This window comes from Siphateles boraxobius, unplaced genomic scaffold (assembly GCF_051911475.1).
Source record: "Siphateles boraxobius isolate OS27281-9 unplaced genomic scaffold, OSU_SipBor_1 54, whole genome shotgun sequence".
NCBI lineage: Eukaryota > Metazoa > Chordata > Actinopteri > Cypriniformes > Leuciscidae > Siphateles > Siphateles boraxobius.
Genome location: NW_027509180.1, coordinates 4,690,559 through 4,709,358, shown reverse-complemented (window position 1 = coordinate 4,709,358; position 18,800 = coordinate 4,690,559). Strand labels below are relative to the sequence as shown.

Genomic DNA, 18,800 nt, shown 5'->3' with positions numbered 1-18,800 from the left:
ATCAGGTCATCTTTTCTATTTGTTCATCTGGCTGATATAACTCATTAACAACAGCCCAATAAAATCTAAAGTTAATGATGTGAGGGTCAAGAGCCCAACTAAAACAAACACTGATTGAACATTCCAGTCTCCTTCAGTGATTCTGCTTGTTACCATCAGGTGTCTTCAATAATGATCAATCATCCCTCAATTGAAGTGCCAATCATCCCAGTTGCTGAAGTGCCAACTAGCCTCTCCCTATGGCGGATTCCTATACCACTCTACAGATAAAGCGTTGTGGAATTTTTCGGTTCGCGTACCTACCCAAAGTGATAAGATAAAATAAAAATTCTGCATCAAAATTTATAGACAAGTAGTTTGTTTAGGCATGGTTCGTAAGGAATTACAAACCTGCGCACATATATTCAAACGCACATAACTATAGAATCAATTCTTAATGCGCATGTGAACGCCATCAGCGTCTATCACAGGTTCACGTTTAAAGTCTGTTTAGAGAGAACGGTGTCGTCTTAGCGGCGCCTAATTTAATAACAAACTATCATTTAGATGGAAGTGAATCAATCAAAACTAACTTTAGCTGGAAAAAACATTTTTCAAGAGCCACTATAAAACCAAACCAATCTCTGTTACCTTAAATTATATGTTTATCTCTGTAAAGCTGCTTTGAAACAATCTACATTGTTAAAAGCACTATATAAATGAGGATGACTTGACTCAATTATTCACCTAATTATCTCATTAAATTCAACAATGCTTCAGTGTTCAACGCTTAAAATTACTTAATTCCATGACGTTGAAGTTAAATGGACAAATTTGTTTGTTTAACGTAACCCAGTTATGTGGGACCTGTTGGCATAAGTTAATTAAAGCCAACATATAATTTTTCTGAGTGTGTGGGAGAGCTACAAACAGGCTTTGGGGTCAGCACAGCGGTCACAGCCCTCAAAGCACAGTAAAAACAGACAGTACCTTTACAAATCCCTTAATATAAAAAAATGCTTGCTAAATTAGGCCTCTCTTTCGGTATTAGGTATCCTTTCATATCGTGAAGAAACTGATGCAGAAACAAGGGGGAATTATTTAAGTATATGTCATTTGTTTTCAAAATACGACCCTGATTTCGAATCCATGCAGTCCAAATATTTTAACTGCACAAAGCCGAGACATTCAGAATGAAATAATTGCAAGTTTGAAGAAATTTCCAAGAAAGAACAAGAAACGGCGTTTCTTGCTGTTATTGCTGATGAAGCAAAGTCGTCAAAGACTGAGCAACTTTCTGTTTGCATTAGATACACAGAGGGACTTCAGATCAAGGAGCGATTTATTTGCTTTATTGACTGTTCCAGTTCTCGCAACGCTACAGGGATTGTTTCTGGCATTAAACCAGGATTGCAGTCGTGTGGGCCGAAGGACATTCCCATAATTGCTCAATTGCTTAATAATATGACATTTTTTAATATAGCTCTGATATAGCATCTGATATTCGTCTGAAATAAGATGGTCATACACACCTAGGACGACTTGAGGGTGAGTAAATCATGGCTATAAGGCTTTTTTGCATTGGTCTGAACTGACAAATTATACATTCCTGTTGGCTGAACACAATAGATATTAATCAATCAACAAAGTGTCCTGTGTTCACCGCACATCGGCTATAGGTGGAGAGGAGAAATTTGGCTATAGGGTTATGTGTGACTAACTTACACAGAAGAGACTTTGTTGCTCAGCACATGAAAATAAACTACTTACCGTGATCTCAGACTGTTTAAGTGGTTTCTCCACTGTGTGGATCTTCATGTGTCGCTTCAGTTTACTTTTAATAGAGAAACTCTTTTCGCACTGATCACACGTGTGCGGCTTCTCTCCAGTGTGGATCCTCTCGTGTGTTTTCAGAGATGATGACTGACTGAATCTCTTGTCACAGTGTGAACACTTGTAAGGTTTTTCTCCAGTGTGAATTCTCTGGTGTTGTTTTAAATCGCTCCCTGTAACAAAAGTCTTCTCACACTCAAAGCACATGTACTCTCTCACACCAGTGTGAGTTTTCTCATGTTTGTGTAAATGTTGCCGCTGTGAAAAACTCTTTCCACAAACAGAACATGAATGTGGCTTCTCCTTCGTATGAACTGTCAGGTGTCTCTTCAGGTCTGATGCACTAAGACAAGTTTTGCCACATTGAACTCATGAGAACGGCTTCTCTCTGGTGTGGACTCTCATGTGAACGTCAAGACGTTGTTTGCATGTGAAACTCTTCCCACACTGAGTGCAGGTGAAAGATTTCTTGGATCGTCTTTTCTTTAAAAATGTCTGTTTAGTCTTTGAGCGACTCAAAGGTTTTTCTCCAGATTTGACATGATGTTCCTCCTCCACTTCACTCAGTTCTTCTCTCTCCTCCTTCACTTCCATCAGAAATATGTTTATAAGGTGAAAGGGCATAAAGTGAACCCTAAAATATTATTTTAGTTTTTATAAATTAATTATGCATGTCCCTGAAAATCTCCATGAATGAGGAACATAGATCTTCCAATTATTACTTTTAAAACATTATAGGTACAAAGTCTCCATGTTTTACAAGAGAACTATTAAAATATGTGATCAATGACAGAATTATCTATTGTAATAAACACATGAAACATATACAACAGTTCCATAACGTTTTCAATTCAAGAACTGTTTTTCTTTTTCATCTTAACTGTTGTTTATTTTAACTGATGACATCATAAACAGCAGGAGATTTAATAGGCTACATACAGAATAATGTATTTTGAAAAGTGAATGAAAAAAGTTGTTAAATTGTGTTTATTGTTATGAAAGATGCACATAAAAATATTTTTAGATGAAATATGGGTAACACCTCAAGTACCACATTCACTATTAACTGCAACTTTTAAGGTATGTAGAATATGGTCATGTAGAATATGGCATTAATATGTATTTTCCAAAAATCAAATTACTCTAATACTAGGAGAAAATCAACGGCATGAATCTAAACAAGCAGTGTTACAATTTTGAGGTTGATATCTCAACAATGAGCTTCCACTGGATGAAATGTGTCTCATTCATTTCCAATGCACTCATTTTTGACCGTGAATAATTAAGTGTGATTATTTTTTTCAGGACCATTTAATCTTTTTAATTATGTCCATGATGTGTGTGTGTGTTTTCACAAAGCAAATGGCCAAACCTTTACCAATTGAAGGATTGTTTGTTTCTAATTAACTTTAGTCAGATGTATTTGTTCATCAACTGGGTTAAGCTTCTTAGAAGGCCGACATGCTAACATCGCTGCTGAAGAACTACTACCGTCAATAAACTCTTCTCCCCACGAGAACTCTGGTCAACAGGGTTTTTCCTGCATTAAATTTTTTTTTGCCGGCCGCCAAAGCAAATTTTTGTCCCACCAAAGTCTTATTTGATTGGTGAGTAATGTAGATGAACTGCTGCACTTTTGACAGGGTAGCCTAGAAATCTAGACGCACCCTGGCGGCAGCAAAAATTATTTTGCAGTCAGTGTGATCTGGCAACTCTCTCTAACCAAACTCTGGTCAGGCCAATCACATCGTGAATAGAGTTGGTGGGCGGGCTTAACATAATGACGGCAGAGTTGTGATGGTTCCGCATGATTTCCATAGGTGATTTCCCTGCTACTTGAAAACAGAATATGCTGCTGGCGAACAGCGGTCTTTTGAATCAGCTTTGGCCGCGACTCTGTAGGACATCGAGTTAAGAGAATGTCACTTAAGTCATTCTTAAAAAAGGAAGATGTGTTCGGAGTTTTGATGACCGGATACGGCAAAAGTTTAATATATCAACTAGCTCCGCTGGAGGGAAAACACATGGGACTCACTCAGCCACAGCCGTCCGTTGCTCTGGTTGGTTGTAGCGCCATCCTATTGCGTGCAGAGGGATATTGAAAGACAACCATTTATCCCGCCATGCCAATTGTGAGTTCCCAGACCTAACATCTTGATGTAGGTCTGGCTTGCCAGGCTAGTGACACTGCGCATGTTTAACTGAAACAACGAGCAGAGAGAGAACACCACAAAAGTCTCCAATAACACCAGTAAAAGTCGCTAGATTTGTCGCTAGTCGCTTTTGCTTTTATTCCAACCACTTGCACTCACATGGGGGGAATTTTCATGTTTGTTTTTTCCTGATTTTTTTTTCTCCCATCCTGTAGCCTACTCGCACCCTCTCCTTACCGTCTTTTTTTAGTAGAAGGTAAAATCACAGCTTCTTGTTAAAAAGAGGGCAAGAAAGGATGACTGTGTCTGTCGGCCACCACCAAAGACCATTTTTGACCCAGGAAAAACCCTGGTCAAGCTTACTTATTTGACGTATTAGAGAAATCGAATACATCAGCGAGCCCACAAATAACCCAAGTTTGGACACAAGTTTGGTGTCTATTGATAGGGAGTCGCTCTCCTCCTCACTGGAATGTGATTGAAATCTGAGGAGAGACTCGGAGACTCTTCTTGCTAGTGTTCTTTAGTGACAGGAAAACCGATAAATAGGTTATGTTTACATCACTGTCAGCCATTCTGGGACTCTGAAAAGCTTTTTTTACTTTATACAGTTTACTGTTTATTAAGGCTGGGTAAAAAATATTGATTTTCGCAAGAATCCCAAGAATCGATTAGTCTATCCTGTTTTCAGCTGATGAATGAACGGAACATTGTAGCGCACATCGCATCCAATAAATCACAATAATCTTTATGCTTTGTTGCTTTTGATATGAAACAAAGTCTACGGTTTGAAATTACATCCATTTTATTTCAAAATTCACCGACAAGGGGTGTGTGTTGTTAGTGAGGTTTTGCGCTCGTGCACACAATAACACCCCCTGTCCGTGATTGGTTCGAACACTATTTATTTTGGTTTTGAGCGGTTGGTGAAACCAATTGTTTTTGTGTGTAGATCTCAGAGCCTAGGCTGCCTACAACGACGTGTTTTTTTGACGGCCTGCTTATGGGGATCGTTAGGAAAGATTAGATGAATGGGATAATTTATGGTTGGGCCTTTTTTGGGCCTGAAATCGCTGATACAACCTTTAATGTGGCGTGACAGAAGCACACGTGAACTGATCATCTCCTAATAATATTCTCAATACCAGTTTACAGCTCAAAATAAACATGAATGGACATATGAAGGTATGTTAAAAGATACAGTAAAACTCATCTAAACACGTAACATGTCTCATGTAATAGCTTAATTAAGTGTTTCAACCACGGAAAGACGTCTTGTAAACAATATGTCATGTAACATCACATCTACCTCAGAAAAAACATATTCTATCCCCATCAAAAATGAATTCTAGAGAGGAGCATTTTGATAAATATATGCAGCACATTACATATGCATTATCATTTCTAATGTTTGAGATTTAATGCATGTTTGAATAAATCAATAAAGTTTTTATGATAGCCACCATTTAAATGTGTATATTTAAAGGTAGAAATATAATTATGTAATCGTAAAGTTAGTATAACTTTATTATTGTAAAAAAAATCCTGGAATGTAATTTAAGGGTTTGTATACAAATCAGTAAATTTTAACCTTCAATATTATAGTAATGGAGTACAAACTGATTCCCATGTATAGTTTACTGTATTATTTGAGAGATTTTCTTTCCTTGAGAACATTTGCCATGTACTTTATCTGATATATACAGTATATCCAAAACAATCTATATCGAATCGCAAGCTTGTGTATAGAAATCTAATCGAAAATTGAGAAATGTAAAATAAAACAGCTAAACTATTTAGTTGGACCTGATGTTGACAATATAACAATTTCTCAAACCTCTCTTTACTGACCATTTGCTGTAAACAAACAAAGAAGAAAATGTTCTTCTATTTTATAGTTTACCTGTTTGTCTAAATGTGATGAAGTTCTTGAATGTTTCTAACATGATTGTTCTTCTGTAGCAGGTTTATTTGTATACTTATGAATTCCACCAAAATATATTTCTTTTTGTATTACTGGGAGTTTCGTTTTGGGTTCATTCTGCCTGCGCGTCGGGTTAGTGCAGTGCGTTCGTGTGACGTCATCAGACCGGGGACTTGCGCCGCGCAAGTTTGACCTCAGTCAGAGCAATGCTGAATTTGACTGAGGTGAGTTCACGTCAGGTTTCTCCGATAATAAAACGGATATATAAGTTGATATTATCACTTATATGTTGACTTATCACCGTGTAAGAGTGTATATGATGATGAGTGAATCTTGCAGTAGTCTTAATGAACTACGAGCCGCGATATTGTGTTTTTATATGTTAAATGCAGTTCGGTAGCTGCTGCAGCACGTGGTGAGCTAGCTGTTCGGCAGGCCATTAACATTGTATTGACGTGATGCTATTTTTTCTAGATGCTAACCTGATGTCACGCAACACTCATTGCCATATTGTTTATGACCGCAGGTATGTTTTTTTTTTGTGTTTGTGCATATTTGTTTGAGATGACTCAATGAATATATGTGTAGTTTATATAATTGAATTAATGTATGACTAAGGGGAATTTACAATGTGTTTTACTATTGGGAATATCTGTGATATTTTCTTTGTATTTGTTTTGATTACAAATTTATGTAGTTTTTTCTGTATGAAAAAAGGTTAAATGTGATTAATGTGAATAGAGTCAGAGCAATGCTGAATCTGACTGAGATGCTAACCTGATGTCACGCAACACTCATTGCCATATTGTTTATGACCGCAGATAATAAACTGCATTGTGACTGCCCGTGCCTCCGTGTTTACTTGAGAACAACCCAGAACACAACGCAGAAAGACAAGACGGGTTACATTCAGTCATGAATGAATGAAGAATAAACACAAACCTCTTTGTTCTTCAGGATCTTCAGTGTGTTTCATTCTGCAGGTTCTGGATCACTCGTGTTCTCACTGTCCTCTTTAATAAACCCAGGCCGTTTCTCAATATGCGTTCTTGTCTGTACTTGTGTTCTTGTGGACTTGTGAAACGTCATCAGTCGCTGCCCAAGTACTGTCTCAATACACAAGTTTGCATTTTGGCAAGAACGGTTAAAAATCCCGGAAGTGTTCTTGACACGCCCATTTTACCTAGGATGCATCGGTTGGTAACTTGTGTGAACTTGACGGCAGAAATATCCCAGCATTCATTTCGGCATTCAAGGAAGGAGCGGGGAGCAGAAAGGCAGAACAACAGTAAGTCGTTTTTCTACAATTTCGTATGCTATTTCATCACTAAATTCACCTCTGAGAACATTTGATGCGAGAAATCTACTGTGTAGATTTCAAATATTGCCATTTTTACGAAAATTTATGGCGAAACGAAAATATGCTCAAACATTTTCGGTAGTGAAGAATCTCCATAAGCGCACGCGGGTGTAGCTAGCGAACCAACCGGCCAGTCATGCTAAAAACCTGGCTGTTATCATCAATAATTCTTGTTATGTTTGGGTACTGAAGACGGCGCTGTGCAGGGGTATTGCTTAATACCAGCAAGAACACATCGCCTCAAACTGTCAGCAGCGTTCTGTGTGCTCGTCACCTTGTAAGTTCATTCTTCCAAGAACAACTAGCAAGAGCGTTCTCCCCAAGAACACAAGTCCGTTCTTTGCATTCTTGGTTTTGAGAAACGTTTTCAGTCTTTACAGATTTCAGCTCTTCCTGATGCTTTCATGCTCGTCTTCACTTGCAGCTGATGGGAATTTACAGCATTTATTGGAGAACTAAGACGGAGGAGCTTCACTGATGATGTGATTGCTGTGGGAGGAGCTTCACTGATGATGTGATTGCTGCTGGAGGAGCTGATCTGCAAAAGTTATCAGTTACTGAGTTTGTTTTAATTAAATTAAATTTTAACTAAATGACACATCTAAGCATTTGTCTTTATCTCTATAGAGAAACCAACAATTACTCTCAGTCTATTCACACCAATGAAATGAGCTTTAAGTGGCAATTTACAGGAGATCTGAAGACATCAGCATAATAAATGAGGAGAAAACAGGAACTATTGTCATGAAATAAAGATTGTTTTCAGCAGATCTGTTAATATTGATGATCCTCAGACTATCAACATTCAACAAGACATTCAGGATCATCAGCAGATCATCTCACTTTATTCTGAGTGTTTGCTGTTAGAAACACGTTATTTGAGTCAGGATAGATGATAAAAGCCTGTAAAACTGCTCTATTGAAAGATAATACTGTTATTTCTCTCAATATGACATGGATAAAACATCAATAATACAGACAAACACTGATGGCGCTCATCTTCAACCACTTCAGCAACATAACTATGAACTGAAACATGGTTTGATTTTATGATAACTACATTCATTGTACAAAAGCCGTAGTCAATGCCTTGTGGTAATGATGACGCTGAAGCCAGGATCGTTCGTCAGCGAGTGAAACGGTACGTAATGCGCTAGCAAAATATTAGTAAGCTAAGGACAAAAAAGCAGGAAAATATACTGAGTTGTGTAAGATTACTGTTATTGAGTTACTGAGATTAAGTAACCTCAATCTTAACCAAAGGTTTAATATAACAAATTAATTTAATTTTCTAAATTATTTTATTTGACAGTAGGCCCATGACCTAGAATTTCAATACTAATATTTATGCTGCAAGTGTTAAACTCATCACGTTGTTCAGTGCAGAAAACACTTTCGTCCTTGTGTGTGTACATCTGAAATACGTTTTACATAAATATTTTCCTTATGTGTTGGTAACCTCTCAGAAATAAAGGTACACGATGATACAAATAATGTTCTTCAAAGAACAGTTTTGTACCTTTTCAATAATAGTACCTTTAATGGTACAGGAATGACCTCTCATGATATGGTTTGGTACCTTTTAAGGTACAATTGAAATTAATGTACATAACTGTTCTCACATCAAGGGTACAGTGATAGAACAAACTACTGTTTAATTTGTGAGATTGGTTGCTGTGTTGAGTATTTGGAATAGCACAAGACGCTAGGGATGGGGAAATGAAGCCTCATGAAACAATGAGCCTTTCCACTAACTGTTCCGGGAAAAGATTCAAAGCTTCGCCTTCGAGAGTGTCAAGAACAACGCCATCTGGTGCTTATTTCAAATAAAGCAGCCAGAAGCCTTTATAAGAAGCTCTGTCAGAGGAAGCAACCACAACACACTCCATAGTTTCAATGTTATATGTACAAATAAAAGCCTTACATGTTTGATTTGTCCATTAAATAAATTCCTTTACCCATTGAAGTGTGGCAAAATATAAAATGAGCTTATATGATTCAATAAGACATGTAGGCTTATCTCTCTCTCTACATACACACACACATAGTGAATAAGGACATTGTGTGATAGGATCATCTGTTATTAAATATTCTTATGACACCTGGCAGTGATAGTGATTATGTTACTGTAGGAATGACAGAAAGGTGATAAAGTTTTTAATAATTTTTATTAAGAAATAAAAGCTGTTTCACAGTGTTGGGGCTGTGTCTATTTAGAGAACACTCTTTCACATGGCACAGAGGAGGCCGGGCTACACAGAAACTGTAATGCCAATGTATATAGAAGGGGGTAGCCATGTTTCTGCATTCTCCAGTATTCAAGTGGATCTTCAGCTCTTTTTGTGCTGGTCTACAGCACTGTCCAACAGAAGACAAAGGTTTCCACCGCAGAAGTGTGATGAGAAAAAACAATTGATTGGGAGTTTCTGTACATGTACATTGACTGAATATAAGACACATCAACGGTCAACAATTATAAAATACGACAATAAAATAAGTAAAATTTTAAATTGTAAATATTTTTTTCTTCTTCTTTTTTAGAAATGCATACATACTTTGGAACCTATAAGCTCAAAATTTTCCCAGATAGGGGAAGTCTTCCTTTTTTTTGGCTGTTGCCATTGCTGTAAATACAAACCCTTCACCAAACACCAACACCCTATCCCCAAATAACAATAATAATACCTAAAAAACACAAAAAGTACTCGTTAAGATAGATCTGCAGTTCGAGCCTTCTGACACCCAAAGCGAAACGCGCACGTGATTGGACAGAAAGTGAGGCTTCATTTTTCATCGATCACGTGACTCTGGGAAACCAATACACACCCTGATACGGGGCTCTAATAGAAATTGCGTCGCATGTGCGATACGGACATCGAAGCTTCAGTGTCATACGTAACCTCACTACAAGACGCTGATTGGTCGAAATCGCTTCAGCCGTCAAGGAATTTTCCGAACTGACAGCGGGCAGCAGCTACACGACTGCGTGTTTTATTTTAAATATCAAACTTGAAGAAGACAAAATTAAAAGGTGAGTTCTGATCATTTATGTTTATATTTAGTTCACAAGTCGAAACTGTAAATGTTTCAGCCACTTAACGTAAACGTAGCGAGTTAAATTAGCTTTGCACCAAATGCTTTTAACCATTTGACTTGTATAACGTTTTTAATGCAATTATTGACTAGTATTGAGTCATGGCGTGTAAATACTATGGCGTTTGTTCTCCATTGTCCACTATAACTGTTAACTTTGCTATTAGGCACAACAATATGAAACTGATTGCCCAAGGTCGCTGCAGCCGTTACTGCATTTTCAAATAGAACGGAGAGCGGGAAGCAGATTACGAGCACCACTACAACCACGGCTTCGCCCGCTTTATCGTCAGAAGAACTTTAGAGGCTGGACTCGAATTACAAGACGAAGATAAGAGGAAATTCAAAGGTGAGTTTAATGTTTAACCATCTGCAAATATATTTTAAAGCAATTGAGTTTCTGTTTCGTAAGTAAGGTTACACATTTAATACGTCATTATTGTAAACGAATGCTTAACCAGAGGTGCCATGGTGGTGTACTTTACATTAGTCCACAATACTGTATGCAGTTGTTGAACAACGCCACAGAACAGTGCACAGATACAAATTGTTGATCACCCTAAGTCATATACATGCCATTCATTTTATCATAGAATTTTGTTGAAACTCCGCAAATGTGTCTTTGGTTTTTAGATCATGAAGATGATGGGGTAAACTGGTCTCACTGATCACACATCTGAAAGTCCTACTGCATCCTCAGCTGTGAGGCAAGTATCAGTATAATGAGTTATTTAACTCCTAAGAGTTTGTTTGCCATAATGACAGAGTGATCTCAATCTTGATAAAGCACAGTACAACTGCACTTTAAATTAAATCTGGAAGATTTCTGTCACTTAATTGAAAGTATATTCACATAAACTCTGACGTACCAAATGTCAATTTGAAATGTAACATGCAAAATGGCAATGAAATGTGTAAAATGGCAATGTATTTCTATATTTAAATTTACTGAGTGACTGGTTCCTCTTATTTTTTTGTGAGCATCTTCCCTTTCACCATACATTAGCCCTAGCTCTACTTTGCACATTCAAGAGTGCATGATAAAAGCTTGTTCACAATGATCATGCTTAAATGCTGTTAAAGTGAAAGTAATAGTTTTGTGTAAACACAATTTCTCAAATGTGGGAACAAGCTTCTATCATAGAAATGCAAAGTATGGAGATGATTTGCACTGTAAAATAGGGCTATATGAAACTTTAAGTGAATCATTTAAAACTGCTATTATTATTATTTTTTTTGTGTGTGTGTGTGTGTGTGTGTGTGTGTGTGTGTGTGTGTGTGTGTGTGTGTGTGTGTGTGTGTGTGTGTGTGTGTGTGTGTGTGTGTGTGTGTGTGTGTGTGAAATGTAAAAATGCAGAACAGTTTTTTTTTTTTTCGTATCTTCATTTCTGTTATTCCAGGAAATGGATCGAATGCACGCTGTGGTTGATTTAAGGTGTTTCCAGGATTCCTTAAAGGTAGTTCACATAAAAATGAAAATTCTGTCATTAATTACTCACCCTCATGTCGCTCCAAACCCGTAAGACCTTTGTTTATCTTCGGAAACACAAGTGAAGATATATTTGAAGAACTCCAAGAGCTTTTTGTTCCTCCATTGGGAGCCTACGCAACTAATACATTCAAGCCCCAGAAAGGTAGTAACGAGACCATTAAATTAATCCATTTGACTCCAGTGGTTTAACCTTAAAGGGCATCTTGCAGGTAAAAAAAAAATCTGAATGAATACATAACCTTGTATGAAAATACCATATGAAAAGTTAATGCAGGATTTAAAATGTTTTAAAACAACGTAAGGGCACCAATTTAGTAGATAAAGTGAGTATTTCTTTGACTGCTCATAAAAACGAGTATGTGTATGTGTATGTGTGCTCTGCGTCAGCTCAGTGCTGAGTAGGTTGGTATTCAGTAAGAGCGGTCGTGAGTCAGTGTTTTCGGTAGTTTTTGTATTTTAATTTATCATCGTCATGGTAAATTCCTGCCTGAAGTGGGAGTATGCTATGTGTAGCACAAACGGATTCAGGCAGCATGCCTCAAATCCAGGATGCTGCGTTAGGCACGTTACATCTGCTGGCCACGGGGCGAGGTCCTCGACCAGCGACAAAAACGCGCTCACCTCCCTACAACACAAGCTCTCCACCACTGTTTCCATGGGACGACACCGCCCACACAGACACCTGCCAAACACAGCGACACAGACGCTTACTACTCACTCCCTCTACCGCCTGACTGTGTCAATGACAATCAATCGCGAGGAAAACTAGTTGGCACAATCAACAATAATCACACTGAAGACATGACCAGCCTACTCGGCGTCGGCTACGTTTGCAAACAACATTTTCACCGGAGAAAAAGGTAAAACCTTAGAAATAAACACTAGGGACACTAGGGGTTCACAGGTGGGACTGTCAAGGACATAATCACTGTCACTAGATATAAAGAAAACGTTGATTTTCACTCGATGCTATTCACTGACAGTAAAAAAAATTTTAATAAAGTATAATAAATAATATAAAGTTTATGAAGTGAAGCAAGTGCTTTGTTTTGCGCAAAAAAAAAAAAAAAAATCATCTAAACAGTTAATTTGACTTCCATAAATTCTGTCAGACATTTTATTTTCATCACATATAGTTATCTACTATATTTCTTCCATCTTTCCCTACATACCAGTTCCTTCATTATCTAACCAGTACATGATTGTTTGCGTACAATCCCCACACACATATCTCACACACCAACCTTTTTGTTTTTCACTTCCCACTTCCATCAAGTCTCTCACTTACAGTTCCCTCTATTTCACACAGACTGCCTTATAGCTGCTTCCTACTTCAATCCTTATCTTGTAAATTTAAGTTCTCTAGACATCTAATGTCATCCATCCATTTACTGGATGAAGAAGTAAAAACTTTATTTCTCCTGGCAGTTCGACTTTTTTTCCCTGCCTATTCACACATGTTGAATGCAGCCATAACCTTTTTGTTTCTCACTGCCCTGTTCAACTGATTCCCGCACTACTTTTAATCTCGTAGCGCTCAATGTTCCCTCCCTGGGAAAATCATAGTTTTTTGATTAACATTTCAATACCCTGCATGCATTTTCCCCGTAATTCTTTCAGCATTTGACAGAAAACCGGTGTATCAAATTTGGCAAGCTTGTTTTGAGATTTCCCCATACTGGCTGTTTTCTGTTCTCCTTGGATTTTTGTTCGACGCTCGTCTAATAATCTGTCAGACGTCTCCGACAGATCCGATTTTTAACCTAAAATCGGCCAGGAGTCGTTAATTGTGGTTCACCCAAAATCAGTATTTCAGTTAGCCTTAATTAACCTTTGGTGTGGCGAAATCTCTTGACCTGTTCGTAGGTCTCAATTTCCCACTTTTGCGAGAGCTCAACCCTCAGTCATTAACTTTTTGACTCAGCCTCAGTTTAGAAAATCTCTTGACCCGTTTAAGGGTCTCAATTTCTTGGTCGAGGACCTCTTGCCTCAGGTTATGCCTTAAATCTCTTGATCTCGCACCATAGAAAACAGTCTCAGCCAGTATAGTTTACTCACTCTTATACCAAAAGGAAAATATTTTAGCCAAAAAGAAAATATTTTAGCCGTCTCTTACCAGAGATGTTTTGAGTTGCCACGGGTTCGCTTTCATTCAATTCCAGTGGAGTTTCTCCTGGCCCTGATAGCGGTCGGCCCCTCTCTCTAAAGCTTACGAGGTAGAGCTGGAACTGCTCAGTCCAGGGTGATCAATCACCGTCCGCTCTCAGGTCCAGAAGGCACTTCCAAGGAATCCCACTGTTCTGACACCAAATTGTTGTGCAAAAATCCTGTTAAACATCATCACTGCGTAAGAGACACTCAGAGTCAAATTAATAAATGAAAGTATTTATTCTTACAAGAATAGGTTCAGTCTAGTACACAGAAGTTACGATGTGCATGAGAGTGACACACAACAGGAAGATATGAGACAGCCTTTATACTCTTTTCAAGGTTCCTCCTCACCCGCTGTACCTTTCACCCACCCAGATAAGGTCCTTACTGCTGTTCAGTTTCTACTTAAAGACACAAACTGGTACTGAAATAAACTGGCCAAAACTGACCATCCCTAAGGTCAGAGGTCCTGTCCCATATGTTCCTGAATCGTCACACACAAGCACGTACACACATATATTTTTATACATTGAAAAGGTTCTCTGTCTTATGATATCTGTTAGGGATAAATGACTATTAAAATTTCTACAACAGTTTATACCCGAGTTTATGTTTTGGCCCTACATATGCTTCAAATAACCTTCACTAGAACATCATTATAGAGCAGCACAAAAAACAAACATTAAAATATAGTCTATTCATAGAGCAATTAAATGCAACATGCCAAGCCTAGTCAAAGTTTAGAAGTAATATTAAATAGTCATTAAAATACAATACAGGATGTGCTCTATCAGCATAATTGTGTAATCAATGTTGGGTGTAATGCAGAACTAATTAATTCATTAATTGTAATGTAATTACTTTTTACTCTAAAAGTAAAATAAGGAATTACTCTTAAAGAATATTACAGTAACCTTATTACACTGTTGAAGTTAGACTTAGTAGCTTTTAGTAGAATAAAGTAAAAATTACGAGAATAGTCTTCTGTAGAAGTTTTTTTTTGTAAGGAAACGCGCTAGTCGAACTTCCTCATGGATCTAAACATAATAGTAGCTTTCTACTTTTATCTGGGGTTCAACAAAAGGAAATTCTAAAGGTGCTTATCTACGGAGCCCCTAAAGCAGGGATGTCCAAACTCAGTCCTGGGGGGCCACTGTCCTGCAGAGTTTAGCTCCAACCCCAATTAAACACACCTGGACCACCAGCTAATCAAGGTCTTATAGGCTAGAAACTTCCAGGCAGGTGTGTTGAGTCTGGCTAGGGCTAAACTCTGCAGGACAGTGGCCCTCCAGGACTGAGTTTGGACACCCCTGCCCTAAAGGGACTGCCACGGATTCAATCAACATCCCAATCAGTCGCAACTCAGCGCACCTGGTCCCGCTCATCAGCTCCGGAGTTCTAATCGTCCCCACCTGCATGTCATCACCACTCACCTCTGATGCACGCTGCTTATAAGCCTCCGTCTTTCTACACCCGGCGTCCGGTCTCATCTATTTGATGCCCGTGACTGTCTGGTTCCAAGCTTTCGTTGTCTGGTTCTAGAATATCTCTATTACAAGTGTTATTAGTATTACTCTAACGACCTGTCTGTGTCTCCTAAGCAGCTTCTGTGTGGTGGTTGCCCTTGAACACCCTGGTCTTCTCATCTGTGAATCCTATGATCCTCCTTTTGCTGCCTCACGGATCCAGTGAAAACTTCTGAGTCTACTCGTAATCAAGTTTACCCAAGACTGGTTTTGTTCTCGTATATCCTGTGATTTGAGTACTTCGGAAGTGACCTCTTTATCTTGGAGTTGCACTACGTGTCAAATAAACATTGTCAATTTACTTTCTGTGTCTTCGTCCCTCAGTAAACTGTGACAGGGACGTGGTGGTGGAAAAAATAATTAGGATGGGAAAAAAATATTTATTTTGTTGTTTTTGCTACTACAGTGTCATTGATAAACTAAATTTCTGTATTCTGTTAAATCCCAACAGCCTATTCTACCGTACATAAATAAATAAACAACACATACATTCTGTCCTGGGTTAGAGTCTAATTTCATCATGACTCAGTACCCATTCCGGTCAACCAAACGTCTTCGTCGCGTCGCTGTGCAATCTCATCGCTTATGACGGTTCAGGCAACTGCTCCCGATAATACAACGACAAAACAGGACAACACAAGTGCCATCACTACGACACAACATCGTCCATTCACCCACCGCAAGCCAACCATCATAGCCACCTACAACGTCCACACTCTAAGAAAAGCAGGAAAGAGTAAAGACAAAGAAGCGCCACCAACATTCTAACAATCTGAACGCTTCTCTCAGCTTATCCATGGATGCGAAGAGAACGGACATCATAGCCGTCCAAGAACATCGACTACCAGCAACAAACTACATCAATACTTACACCGAAGTCTACAATGGCAGAGAGTGGAGATTTGACTACTGCTCAGCTACAAAAACAACGCAAGGCAACCATGTCGGAGGAATGGGGCTCCTCACAAGCAGCAAAGCAGCAAAGCCCCTAACAGCAACAACCAAAGTATCCGAGCGAATAATGACAGCAACTTTTGCCAGCAACCTATTTACAACAGTCATCATGGCCATCGTGGCCCATGAAGACAAAGACAACTTCTACAACAAACTCACCGAGTGCACTGAGGAAATCCCGCCACACAACATGCTCATCATCGAAGGTGACTTCAATGCGAGAATCGGAGAAGACTGTCATCAATCCAATCCTAGAATCATCGGCAAGCACGTACTTCACAAGTTAACAAACAGCAACGGAAGTAGACTAGTTGAGTTCTGCGAAACATCAGGCCAATGCAAAACAGATTCCCGCATCCGAAATCTAGAATCTGGACTTGGCAGCCGGACGCTAATAGGAAAGCAAACGATGGAAAAAACAGAGCTCAACTAGACCACATATTAGTTAGCTGCAAATGGATCAATTTGGTGAGGAACGTGCGAGCCTACAACACTGTCAAACTTAGATCTGATCACAGAATAGTCAGTGCCACGATCAAGATCAGCCTACGAGCTCCACGAGAAATCGAGACCAAGCGCATCAAGTTCGACTGGAAGAGGCTCAAGGACAACAGTGAACTACAGCAGAAGTACGTAGATCCAGAATCGCTACAGCTTACTCAGTGAAGATGACCATGAGGATCTGCAGCGAAAGTATGATATATTCTTACAAGCCATTGAGGAGGCAGCAGAGAGCACGGTCGGTCTAGTAAAGAAGAAAACGACCAATAACTGGGTCTCAATTGGAACTACTGAAATTCTCAAAAAACACAATGAAGCCAGGAGGAACAACAAGAAACACTCCCAACAACTCACCAAAAATCTCCTGGAGTCCTACGAAAAGGACAGAATCACCTTCCTAGAAGAAAAACTTAACAGACTAACAAAAGCAGCAAAAGCAAACAAACTGAGATTGTGAATGAAATCAGCGGCAAAATGAAGTTCACTAATAAACACAAAATAAAGAGAGCCGACGGCAAAGAAATCAACTCGACACAAGAACTGCTACAGGAGTGGCAAAAACACTTTAGTACATTGCTCAACAACAACATCATCACGGATATAGCGCCCATTAATCCTGCCACCAAGGACCTCAACATCGACACACAACCATTTACCATCGAGGACATAAAACGACAATGCAATAACTGCAGAAGCATTAAAGTTCGGAGGAGATTATGTATCTGGTCTCCTCCTTGATATCTGTAACAGAGTCTAACGCGCAAGAATCGGCACCTAAACAATTCACAACCAGTTTAATTATCCCTGACCCTGATGAATAACTACAGGGGGATCAGCCTTATGTCGATCGCCGCAAAGGTCTACAACAAAGCTATCCTGCATAGGATAAGAGACGCGATCGAAAAAGTCCTGAGCGCCAATCAAGCTGGCTTCAGAAGAGGTAGAGGGTGCACAGATCAAGTTCACATCCTGCGTAGAATAATCGAAGGCTACAATGACAAGAACCTCGACTACTACATCACATTCATCGACTTCAAGAAAGCGTTCGATTCGATCAACAGATCAACAATGTTCAAAATCATGAGACACTACGGCATACCAATTAAATTGGTAAGAGCAGTCTGAGCAATCTACACCAACTACAAGAGCCATGTACTAGTCAAGGGGAAGCTATCAGACCAATTTGACATTTCAACTGGTGTCCTACAAGGCGACACACTAGCTCCTTTCCTGTTCATCATCGTTCCCGACTACGTACCAACACCCAATCACACGGCATCGTAACACGTCTAAGAGCGTCAACTAGGCAACCTAATGTCTCACTATTCGACCTGGACTTCGCCGATGACATCGCTCTATTCGAAAGCACCCTGGAAAGATCGCAGCAACAACTCACAACAACAGCTAAGTGGGCCAGGAGAGTAGGCCTTGAAGTCAATATAGGCAAGCAAGTCGACCGCGACCAACTCGTCCTCAAAGTGCAACAAAGTCAACTGAGATTTGGAGGCCAGTGCCTTAGAAGAAGCGAGCACGACTTAATAAACAAATATGTTTTGTATGCACCACAAGAACGGCACGGCAGAAGAGGCCGAGGAAGACCACATAAACTGTACCATCAATACATCGGCGAGCTCATCAACAAGGACGTACCAGCTACAGCAAACAAACTGAGGGAAGTTGCCAAAGATCGCAGGGAATGGAGAAAATTGGTGACCGACTGCAAACCTACCCTGTTCGCAGCCGATTGATGATGATGAAATCATCATCAACAAATCCCCTAGAGGACAAATCCTCTAGGTGTGTGTGTGTGTGTGTGTGTGTGTGTGTGTGTGTG

General features: G+C 39.2%; 2 protein-coding genes and 1 pseudogene across 3 annotated transcripts in view; 1 reads left to right on the top strand and 2 right to left on the bottom strand.

Moving 5' to 3' along the window:
• The window catches only part of LOC143714411 (uncharacterized), a 245,919-nt gene extending 239,008 nt beyond the window's left edge, over positions 1-6,911 (bottom strand). Inside the window, exon 1 of the mRNA XM_077205555.1 lies at positions 6,832-6,911. Within this exon, the coding sequence (XP_077061670.1) occupies positions 6,832-6,865 (34 nt within the window). The 5' untranslated portion in view covers positions 6,866-6,911. The remainder of the gene's footprint in view (positions 1-6,831) is intronic.
• The window catches only part of LOC143714443 (uncharacterized), a 207,832-nt pseudogene that overhangs the window by 65,098 nt on the left and 123,934 nt on the right, over positions 1-18,800 (bottom strand). The gene's annotated exons all lie outside the window — the stretch shown is intronic.
• LOC143714420 (uncharacterized) overlaps positions 1-18,800 on the top strand; it is a 596,609-nt gene that overhangs the window by 486,274 nt on the left and 91,535 nt on the right. The window lies entirely within an intron of this gene.